Source organism: Rhynchophorus ferrugineus, unplaced genomic scaffold (assembly GCF_030347505.1).
Source record: "Rhynchophorus ferrugineus isolate W39M unplaced genomic scaffold, kcgeb_rfMv2 rfM2, whole genome shotgun sequence".
NCBI lineage: Eukaryota > Metazoa > Arthropoda > Insecta > Coleoptera > Curculionidae > Rhynchophorus > Rhynchophorus ferrugineus.
The window spans coordinates 90,671,212-90,683,481 of NW_027472581.1; the positions used below are offsets into that span (position 1 = coordinate 90,671,212).

Here is a 12,270-nt window from a genome sequence, read left to right on the forward strand (position 1 = left end):
GCTCATATAATTCACTTCATTGTATTAAGAAAATTATGGAAAAGTGCATCTATTTATCCTTCATACATACAAATACTCGACAACCTTGACACTTGTTTTAAGATCGAAGAGACAGAATCATTTTGAACTTATATAATTACATCATGCGTGAAAACTGTGCCATTTTTTAAACTTATATGGAGTACAGTAGTAGGGATTCATCTGTCACACGCTAATTAAAATGGAACCTGAAAAGAATCTAGATTTGAGGGTCATTATTAACCAAAAATTACTGAATAGTGAACAACCAGTTATGATTTATGGGGTAATGTGCTTTTTAAATACAAAGTGACCGTAACACTGTATGATGCGAGCCTGCAGTACCGTTCAACAAGTCACCTCTTCTTTCCGTAAAATAAAAGTCCTTGTTGCAATTTGAAAGCCATTACATTTCGTAACTTGTATATGAGGATTGCTATTAACATTTTAAGCATTATTATATATAATTGGATGTTCGTTATTAGTCATAACCTTCTTCAGCACGTTATGTCGTTTGAGCACAAATTGTGTTGTTTACAGTGACTTGAACATTTTTGACTCAGTGAAAAAACGGAGTTAACTCCGTAACATTTTTGTGCGATAACTTTTTGCTAATTTAGACGTGGTTTATCAAGAAAGGAGTGCATAGATCAACTTACTTCGATTTCTGGCGATGAGGCCCCATCCTTGGCTACTGTGAAACGTTAGTATAATGAAATTAGCCTTGAACACAGTTCACTCAGGGACGAAACTCGTGACGGTCGTCCAAAATCATTTGTTGTACCAGAAAATATTGATGTGATGTGAATTACCATGAGGTTGAATCACCCTTGAGCAATAGAACATCAATAAATGTGGTAAGTAAACTTTAGTTGTAGAAAAGATTTTTTCACGTTCAAAACCGGAAACAGAAAGCTTCGAAAAGCAATTAAGCTATTTTCATGAGTAAATTACTGTCTATATAAATATCATCTCTCGATATATATATATATATATATATATATATATATATATATATATATATATATATACATAATGAATCTAGGAGTGGCTCAGAATGGATTTGTAGGCAGTCATATGTAACTTAATTTTCATGTATCGTAAAAAGTTTAACTAAAGCGAAAATAAAATCTGCTAGCAATTCTGTTCGTCTAAGCGACTACGTATTTAAATACTTCAAAATTATACACATGGGAGGCTATAAAAACAAGTATAAAACAAGAGCGTAATGTATGTTTTCGCCGTAGAAATTTAAAAGCCGCTAAAAACTCGGCTAGGTTCTTGGACATAAAAGTGACTTCGTAACATGAAATCCGTATCAGCGGCTAAACATTTACATATATTTCCATAGTTTTTATTTTGACTATTAATATAGACAGTATTGAAACTTTTTGAAATTAGATCTAAGCATTATTTCAACAAATTAATGTTGACTCAATAGATACAATTCAATCTTCAAGTTTTAATAATAGAAAAATCGGGTTAAACATTATTATTTCATTGATATTTCACTCTTTATCTGTTGAAATTATATCAAAATATTCTGTATGAATCTTCGTTATCACAGAGTTAAAAAATTATTATTTCATTGATATTACACTTTTTATCTGTTGAAATTATATCAAAATATTCTGTATGAATCTTCATTATCGCAGAGGTTAAGGCGATGGGACGGTCCCCTTGTTCTAGCGATAGTCGCGGGTTCGAGTCTTGCTGGTGCGTATATGTACTTTATGTTTGTTATTGTAATTGAAAATGCCTTTTATAGACAACAGTGGATAATCCGATAATGAATAACCATTCCAGTCATGCCAGTTACCAGGCTGGGTAAAACCGGATATCTTCTGGGATAGTCCCTAAATTGGCCACTGGCCAGTCGGTTGGCTTCATGCCGAGGACCGTGGTTCGGAGCCAATGTTAAACAGTAGGTCCAGTCCAGATAAACTTTCGTTTAAAAAAATATAAATAAAATTCCTTCCATATAAATAAAATGCTCAATATTTTATATATTTATATCCCTACAATATATACACGTTACTACGAAATAACAGCCATAGGTATTAAGTTCTAAGGTCTACATAGTTAATTAAAATATTATTAATATAGAATACTGGTATAATTTGGATCAGTCAATGTTGTTTCAATATTAACTACTATTCATTAAGTTCTTAAAAGAAGTCTTTGGAATACGAAGGTTCTTGGGTCGTATGTATATATAGATTCTACAATAGGTACGTAGTTTACTTCAGAAGATAGTTGAAACTGGGTCAAGTGGTTCTCTGCGTTGAAGACGGTTTTTCGGTATGAGCCGTTGGGGTGGTAGATGTGATATGGACCTAAAATCAATATTTTAAGTTAGGATATATACAGTGTTTTTCTTAAAGTTTACAAATTATAGATATGTGTATCTGAGCTTAGAGTTGCAGAAACATCCGATATATGTAGGACACAATTAACAGGTAGTGTTGCTTTAAAACATCCTCTACTTCTTGTGGTTGATATGTAGATATAATATATCTTCTTTTAATGAATCTGGCTGAATTTTTTTTTTGGTGATTCACAAGAAATTTATTTTAATCAGTAGCATCTATTGGTAAAGATGTATAAAATTGTTAAACAACTTCACTTAACCGTTAAATTCGTTTGTTTTAAAATTTTTCTGCATAAAGTGATTTTCTGAGTAATACAGTTAACATAGGTGAAATTATACTTTGTTACTTTTCTACAAAGTTCCTCAAACGATTGTCATATCCCAATAATAGGTTTTAGTTCCAGCGCTATAATAGTGGCAATTTTTGATGTCAATATTACAGAAAGGCCTGGAGGGCAAAAGAAAGTGAACACAAGACTTATTGGGCGAAAATTCAGCTCAATTTCGGAAGTTTGCTTTGAGCAATAGAAATATACAAAGGAAAATAGCTTGGAATTGTTTGAAATGTAACTTGAAAATTTTTCAAAAATGCAGTTTCATTGTTTTTCAGGAAAACAAAAGAATTATTTGTAGCTTATTATGGCAGACATTGAAAAATGGGTATGCTACGACAATCCCTAGTGCAAAATGTTGGGCATTACTCTAATAGAGACATCCACATCGACACAGAAGTGGTATATTCATGACTATAAAATCTTGGAGTACATATGAAGTTGTGGGGTATTATATATTGCAAATAGACGCAGAAGAGACATCGCAAACTACCTATAAAATGGGAAAAAATGCCGGCTATCGATGGATAATATTTTGAATAAAATGCATTGGACTAATTTTTCCCAATGAATCGTCTAATTTTTAAAAAATCCTTTAAAGCTAATAATACGGGCTTAATATTATAACATTTTTACATTACCTTCTTGGTTCAAATCATTTAATTCAGATTTATCATAAAGTTCAGCCGATGATTCTTGGTTTTCCTTATTGTCGCTTCTGATTTCAACTGGAGAAAACTGCTCCACCAAATCGGCTTTCGATGTCGTTTCTTCTCTATCTTTTTCCGGTTTCTTCCCACTTATTTTAGACGAATCTTCGTTTTTCCTCTCTTTAAGAGGGACAGATGCTCGTGGTCCCTCATCTGACCCATGCTCCTCTTTCTGAATCAGCTTATCTTTGACGATATTGCGGTGGACGTATCTGGCTATACTTATTTGTTCGGATTCGGGTTCGGTCGTTACTTGGAATAGTTCTGGTTCGTCCATTTTGTCGTCGGGTTTATGATTTTTTTCAGTTACTAAAACAAAATTGCTTAATTTAATATAAAAGAAGTTTGAAACAGACTAAATCACAGGCATCTCATGCAAGTTGAACACTTAAACCTTACAAATGTCAGACTATAAAAATGTTTAAGTATCGGGATCATAGAGAAGGACTGGTAAAATAAACCTTCGAAAGGCAAATATATTATATTGATCCTCGTGACAATCTTAAACGTTACAATTAAAGTACCTTCAAAATATTTATTTCAAAAACAATAATCCCTTATACAAAAAGAGATAACTCATTCATCAAAAGTAGATAAACGCCCAAAAACTTTTGGGGTAATAAATAAGGAACGAAATTGAGATTATGAGTTAAAAAACGAGGGACATCGGATTTCATTGCTTAAATTTGTGACTGAAATGGTAATAGTTTTTCTATCAAATTATCACTATTAATGAAAAATCTACTACAACTTGCCCAGGGGTAAAGAGTAATGAGTTATGTCAGACTATTCACATCAGCTGCGATAAATGCTGTGTATTTGGTGACCTTATAATATGATGGTCTTCCTTGTGATCCAAGGATTACTATGATCTTCGTTCATATGCCTCAAAATTAGTTCAAAGATATTTGAAAGGTCAATCATTCAATTGGGAAGTCGTACTCCACCCGCACCTGTAAATTCTTTTGTTCTTTTTCTTGTTCTGATATCCGAGGTAAAAGTTGCATATCTATGAAGAATTCGACAAAATATTCCTCTAACTTAGGATTTGTTTCATGTCTGAAAAATGAAAAAAAGACAGTAGCTTTACATAATATACTTAAGTAATTATTAGAACATAGTATTATTTTTAAAAAGTAGTATTTATCTGCCAAAATCTGCTTAAATATGGCAGATTCTTAATTCTGGTGAAATTTTAATGACGTTAGCTTATAAAGTGCACATATGCCTGTAATTTAATTTTGCTATATATGTAACACAATCCAGCAGTTTCGTATTTGTGTTTCAATAACTTCAATGCCAACAAACTGAGTTTATAGACACAATACCAACGAATTGCGTTGTAGTTAATTGATATTGCTTCAACATTATGGACTTAATGATGCGTTGCAATAATTTATAATATCCAAAATTGGCTTGGCTTCTAGCATATCGATTTTTTCAACTTAAATTGCTCTGTCCGCGTATGATAGACAGAATGAGGCATGAAGTGAATATAAATAGACATGATAAACCAAGAAACCAAATATGTATAATATAAGTGAAGAATGAAAAAGAATCGAATATGCAAATCGAGAAAGTGTCAAATTTACTGATACATTCAAATGGTCTGCATTAATTTTTATGGTAATAAAGTTACTAATTAAATTTAAATTATTATTCTTTTTATTACGGTAACATACTCTCTTGTATATATGGAAAAGACACAAACATTTTAGATTATTTGAAATTTTGATTGGTTAAATCAATATATGCAGCTCCAGAAAAGCAGTTGGGAACTTCTCTCTTGTAAGAATTAATAGTTATAAAGTATTTGTACAAGTAAATTAATATGTTTTGTTTTTAAAACCTTTTCCCATTTTATAACTGGTGCATTCGGCAGCAATCCGGAGATATCTTAAGGCTGTTCTATTTTAAGTTCATTCAGTTAATCGGAATCAAATTAGTTATCAAGAAAAAAACAGAATGTGACGTTGCATTGACAATCGTTCTGCAGTCAGTCGAACTCAAAAATAATTTTATCACTAACAGGTCAATTAAATAGTGCCCGGCCTGATACATAGATGGCGCTACTAGAATTAAACCCATATGATTATTAGTTAGCCCTAAAGCTCAAAAGATGCGTGTATAAATTTGACAGCAGTTCGAACATAATTTTGAGAAATTTGACATTTTGAGTGAAGCAACTTCTGTTATTGTGAAAAAAATGGTTAAAAAAGAATTTCGCGTGTTGATCTTGTGCGTCTGAACTTGTACATCATATCATTCACGAACATTTTGGTATGAGAAAGCTCTGTGCAAAGTGGGGGTCGCGTGAGCTCACTTTTGATTAAAAACAACGACGGGTTGATGATTCGAAGCAGTGTTTGAAGATAATCAAGCAAAATAAACCCGAGTTTTTGCGTCAATATGTGACAATGGATGAAACATGCCTCCACCATTTCACTCCAAAGTCCAATCGACAGTCATCCGAGTGGACTACGTATTATGAACCCGCTCCAAAGCGTGGAAAAACGTAACAGTCGCCTGGCAATGTTGTGGCGTCTGTATTTTGGAATTCGCATGGAAAAATTTTCTGTGACTATCTTGAGAAGGAAGGACTAGCAACAGCGACTATTGCATACCGTTATTCGATCGTTTGAAGGACAAAATTGCTAAAAAGCGGCCGCAGTAGAAGAAAATGAAAGTGCTCTTTCACTAAGACAATGCACCGTGTCACAAATCAGTGAAAACGATGGCAAAAATCCATTAATTGGGCTTGGAATTGCTTCCTCATTCACCGTATTCTCCAGGTCTGGCCCCCAGCGACTATTTCCTGGTCTCGGATCTCAAGAGAATGCTCGCTGGGAAGAAATTTTCGTCGAATGAAGAATTGATCGCCCGAACTGAAGCCCATTTTGAAGCAAAGGACAAATCGTACTACAAAAATGGTATCGAAAAGTTGGAGGGTCACCATAATCAGTGTATTATCCTTGAAAGGAATTTTGTTGAATAAAACAAAAATTTGCAAACAAATATGTTTAACTCTGGTAGTCTGGGAACTTTTCAATTGACCTGTTACTATAAGCTGTCTAGACCAGGAGGGACTTATTTTATGGTTGCTTCTATAGTAGTTTGAAGGGTTTTTTCGTACTAAAATATCACGGAAAAAATTAACTTAACAACTTGACAAAAAACATATCAACGTAATGCAAGTCGGATCCTTGTATATTACTTCCGAAGGCGTTTTTTGTTTCGGAATTATCTAACAAATTATCCAACAGATGAAAACTTTTTATCGTCCTTTTTCCTGTCGCAGGATAATATAGACCGCATTTGCTCAACGCCGCACGTAAAAACCTACACTTTATTCCGACAAAGAACGTTTAAATAAACTCCGACATTTTGCACTTCTTCCTTTTTGAACTTTTACCTCTCCGGTTCTTATCGGGTGTAAGTTAAACGAAGTCGGGAAAACGTTACATTAGGCCACCGGAATAATTACTTTTGTTTTTTTCTCCTTTCGACAACAAAAAACTAATTCGGCTCCTAATCTTGCACGAACAATTGGATCGTCCGACCGTGGGCGGAAAAAACTTTGCATTCACGTGGTCGGTTTTTGTTCGTAAATGTTTGATGAGGTTAATTTTTTTTGTTCGCGATGTGACTTATGTATTCTATTGTTCATTTAATTAAGATAGCTAACTTTTGGGATATAAGATGCAAAATTTTAGATATAAGTACGAGGGTTGCTCAATAAGTCCGACACAGATATCTTGTTGCATCGAAAATGGATTGTTTTCACTAAGCATCTATCTCTGAATATGTGGCAATATATCAATTATATACGCCATTTAGATTCACCAACATTTTACACTTTTTCCTTTTTGAACTTTTACCTCCGCGGTTCTTATGGAGTGTAAGTTAAATGAAATCAGGGAAACGTTACATTAGGCCACCGGAATAATTAATTTTGTTTTTTTTTCTCCTCTCGACTACAAAAAAACTAATTCGACTCCTAATCTTGGACGAACAATTGAATCGTCTGATCGTGGGCGGAAAAAGCTTTGCATTCACGTGGTCGGTTTTTGTTCGTAAATGTTGATGAGTTTAATTTTTTTTTGTTCGCGATGTGACTTGTGTATTCTATTGTTTCTTTAATTAAGATAGCTGAATTTTGGGGAATAAGATAGAGAGAAATATATTGTAGGATCGAAAATGGTTTGTTTTCTATAAACATCACTGGATTTAGGACAATATGTCAATGATATACAACACTTGGAATCACGGGTTGTTAATTAGAGGAAGGCCCTTTTATTATTATCTCGAAGGAAAGGAAAAATAGACTTTGAAAGGAGATTTAACACTGAAAGAGATCAAAATGAAAGCGAATTGAGTTCACAATACATATGTTATTATATTTGCAACCATTTATTGTTAGATAAATAAGCTTAAATGTGATTATACAGTCGGAAAAGTCTAATATAGCTGGCAGGTCTAATAATCCCGTAATGATTAATAAAACCAAAAAAGAATAGTGTTACATGTTATTCAAAGTACGAGATGTAGATGACGTTGGGGCTCAAAATTAAACAACTCCACTGGTTATTGGGAATATACTCCTAACTGACTTTAAGATCAAAGATATTTATTTATTAGACAATTTGGACTTATGGTGTTACACTAACCGATTAGTAATAATATCAAACCGACTAAGTTATCCAACGCTGTCAAAACTAACGTTTTTATTGATTATATTTTATTGATTATTAATTATTTATTATTTTAATTGGGCAATGACATGTTACCTTTTTCTACTCAGATCTGATTTCTACATTGCTCTTTCAGTTTGTATATTCTAACCATTGCAACATGAGGAATACTGTTTTTTTTTGACACTAATATGAATTATAATGATTGTTATGTTGCTTCATTATATAAATTATTACTCAACTAATGCATTTATTGTTATTTTCAGGTCCAACTCACTTTGAACACTTCAGAGATCTAGGTAAGATAGTTTCACCTAATATTTTAATTTAAATAATAAGACAGTGAATATTTTCTATCAAGTATCTGATGTCAGAATAGTTTAAACTTATTAGACTACAACAACAATGCGTTAATTGACAAGTAGACATCAAGCAAGACATCCGCCATGCTCTTGCTGGTGTTTAAAATTAATAATCTATTTCACAAGCTTATATTGAAGGCAGATTTTCGCCCTTAAGATATTTTTGCAGAAAGATGATACTGGCTATAAAATGCATTTCTGATAGATAAAGCCTCTCTTGTTGGATAATATTGGCTGGTTTTTTTACCTGCCTTAATCGTATTAGTTGTTGACAAAGTGGGAGAGGTCCAAAAGATGGGAAGATGTGGCACCCACATGAATTGAGTGATGAAAATAAGCTGTAAAATGCTACTTCAAAAGTATGAAAGGGAGTCGTACAGCAGTCATGTTGGTTCCAATCCCATAAAGTGGATGACGTTAAATAATTGCCTTACGTTATTGAAAAGGAAGAAAAAAAAGTTTTAATCATATTATCGGGAAAATATTAAAGGATCTTTCAATAAAAGCACTAACTAAGATCATTAATTAACTTAAAAAATGTTTCTTTCAAATAAAAATATGTACGACAACTATGGCAAGTGGCTGATGTTATGATTCCTAAACCAGCCACCTCAGGAAATAACCCCATACCCCTTAGTACAGTATTAAACCCCTTACTACAGTATTAAAAAGGATAAAAATTGAGAAAAATTATCTTATTCTGAATATCCAATTTGTATTCAGGAATCGTTATTTAATCATGATTTATCGGGTCCATTGAACTACCTCATGGAAAAATCACAAGAAGTAAATAAAACTTGCTGAAGCTGGATAAAGTTTGGTATTGTGATTTAAAGCACAATGTTTAAATGCTTCTGTCTAACCAATATTCAAAAAAAAATCGCCATGTGTAACTAATCGATACTTCAAACTCAAGCAAGAATGTGTTTGCTTTAACTGGGCGAACATTCAAGCAGATATGTCATAGGAAACTATAGTGGGACCAGATCTTTATAGGCTGTATACTCGGAACGTGCTTTCATGAAATGAAAATGTTGTTGCTATATTTGCGGGTAACACTATAGTCCTGTCCATTGGAGATAACAATAATTAATCAACCGAAAAATTATAAGCAACTATTGTCGAAATACAACTCTGGACAGAAAAATGGCGTAATAAAATGAATCAAAATATAAGTCAGTATATACCAATCACCAAGTAGTCCTGTACGGATATACAGAGAAATATTTTGGCATGACCGTTGATAGTAATCTCAGTTGGAAATCATCTTCAGAAAAAATCACTGAGGTTATTCGTGATTACAATTTTCATAAGGACCTGAAGGCATAAAGCAAGGACTATCTCCAAAGACATGAACAGAGGCTTACTAGAGAAACAGACACAGAGAAAGTTACAAGTAAAAGTCTGTGCATATTAAAACTAGTTATGTAAAAGTTAAGTCCACACTGCTCATTGTAGAAGAAGTGCTTTTTAATTTTAAAATCGTAACAAACGAGAATAAAAACAATAATTGGTATTATATACGTTATAGATTTCTATAAAAAGTAATAAATAATATTTTTTTTATTATTAGATTTTGAGATTCTCAAGATTTAGAACAAAATCGAGATATATAATTGAAATTATTCCCGTTTAAAATCACTGTTTCCATACCCATAACACAACCGTTGTTTCAACAAAAACCCGGCGACGTGGGAACCAGGAAACTCGAATAATATGTATTTCTACATGCACAAAAAAGGGATCGATCCTACCTTCCTCTCTATCTCGTTTCTCCAAATTCAATTCGGCCTTGCGAAGATCGTCGTGGGGCTGATATCTAACTTTCGCGTATTGTTCGCTGTACGAGGGCGGCAAGGACAGGGCGGTATCGGCGAAAAAGCCCGCTCCGAGGAGGATAATTAAAATCGATCTCGTTTCCATTGTGAACGGCGCGACGCTACTAACTAAAGTTTTCAGATGACCTCTTTGTTTTTATATATATATGCATGTGCTTATAAGTATGCAAAATCACTGAAGGAACTTGACGTCTACGTGAATTCGATTTTCAATTATACTTCCTGTCCCAAAGTATCGAGCTGGAGGTTAAGTTTGATAAATAAACAGTGACATGACCTCTGAGGATCCTTTATTGGAGACAAAACGTGTTGCAGCGTTATGCAACCGATGCAACTAGTCGTCATATCTAGAAGGATATTTATGGACTTATAACCAATAAACAATAAGCCTACTATCATGTAATTGGGAACATTTAATTTTATAATAACGAAGCAATTAGTATTCGGTTCAAGCGCAACTTAATATTCAACACTCGTCTTCATTTTCTTATTAAAATATAGACCTTTTTCATTTTATTCTGATTCTTAGATTATATGACTCTTCCAGGAATGTTACATATACTGCATTCCAAAAATGGTTGATTATGCTAGTTTCCTGTTAAATTAATCAAGTTTATCATGTGATTTAATATTGGAAAAAAATTGGGAAAAGAAATTTTAATAAAATACTTTAAAAAGTGGATTATTATATTTTTTTTACTTTAGTTTTTCGTATTAGACGCTTTTATTCAATGTTTATTCTATGAAGCTACGGTCCTTGCAATAAATTAGCCAATGCACGTCATATATATATATATATATATATATATATATATATATATATATTAATCTCTGAGAATATCAACAATCTGCCCGTGGGCAATAAGTATTGTTAGATGATTTTCGTTATTTAATATAACGATTCTGACATGTAGAATATCGCTTCAGTAAGTGATCTGCTGTACAAATTATAATCTTAAACTTATTCTAAATACTATTCTAACTTATTCTAGATATTGTTAAATCTCACTTTGTGTGTCTATTAGTCACTTCGTATGGTAGTTTGCGTTTGAGCCTATGTACTACACTTTCATCCGCACATTTAACTCTTTGGGGAGTGCATTGGGTACTAATACTTCATTATATAATACTAATATATAATACTAATATATAATACTAATACTACTAATTGGGTACTTCAGAGTACTTCGCACTAACTATTCGAATCACACTCCTTATAGATTCTATATATAAGGGCACGTCATATATGAAGTCGAATATATCAAATGCAGTTTGTAAAAATTTTCGTTTTAAATTTTTCCTTCTCATTTTACCCCAGTTGAAAAGAGACAGATTTCTCTCTGATGCGTCGGAACATGTAACCTAACTAGTCTATAAGATTCAATTTGTGATGGTACTGGCCGACCCTGCTGTTAAAGGCCTACAAAATTCTTCAAAACATTAGTTGTGTTTAAAATATATTTATTTATTAGGTACATCTAGGAGGACCCATCAACCCTATCTTAGTGTCTGCTGTAATAATGTTTATGTATTAACGCTGTTGTTTTTCTGTTAAATACACGTCTTAGTTCGTTTTTTTTTAAGTTTTTTTTTTTCATCTTCTGGTGTTATGCAAATGTTATATTACTTATATTGACATGGGAATGGAGTCTGATCTCCCCACACTACTAGTCCCAGTCGGCATCTGAAGCTCTCGGTATAAGTAATCAATCCTGTAGTATCTAGGTACACCTACAATAATTCTCAGGATTTGTTTGTATAGCATCTATAAGGATTATGTAATTATGTGCAAATATTTTAGAATTATATATTGTAAAGATTTATATATTGTATAAAATTCATGAAACAAATTTCATTAACAACATATGAAAATAATTTTATTATTGTTAAAACATTTTATTCAATCGAAAATCGCGACATTGTATAACGTCAGCAGCTTGCAATATTG

General features: G+C 32.8%; 2 protein-coding genes across 4 annotated transcripts in view; one reads left to right on the forward strand and one right to left on the reverse strand.

Moving 5' to 3' along the window:
• Positions 1-12,270, forward strand: part of gogo (thrombospondin-1 like protein golden goal) — a 233,600-nt gene that overhangs the window by 28,139 nt on the left and 193,191 nt on the right. For all 3 annotated transcript variants that reach the window (XM_076396946.1, XM_076396947.1, XM_076396948.1), the window contains exon 2: positions 8,389-8,421. The gene's annotated coding sequence lies outside the window, so the exon portion shown is untranslated. The remainder of the gene's footprint in view (positions 1-8,388; positions 8,422-12,270) is intronic.
• Positions 2,033-10,459, reverse strand: LOC143191647 (uncharacterized). Its single transcript, XM_076396949.1, has 3 exons — positions 10,239-10,459; positions 3,363-3,740; positions 2,033-2,354 (listed from the first exon to the last, which is right to left on the reverse strand). The coding sequence occupies exons 1-3, from the start codon at positions 10,405-10,407 to the stop codon at positions 2,179-2,181; spliced, it is 723 nt and encodes a 240-aa protein (XP_076253064.1). The 5' UTR covers positions 10,408-10,459; the 3' UTR covers positions 2,033-2,178.

Excerpts from the sequence above, each read along its gene's own strand:
- LOC143191647 (XM_076396949.1), bottom strand. The coding sequence starts at position 10,407 with ATGGAAACGAGATCGATTTTAATTATCCTCCTCGGAGCGGGCTTTTTC. Across the intron at positions 3,741-10,238 it reads GAAACGAGATAGAGAGGAAG|TAACTGAAAAAAATCATAAA; the intron begins GTAGGATCGATC and ends ATTTTGTTTTAG. Across the intron at positions 2,355-3,362 it reads AAATGATTTGAACCAAGAAG|GTCCATATCACATCTACCAC; the intron begins GTAATGTAAAAA and ends TATTGATTTTAG.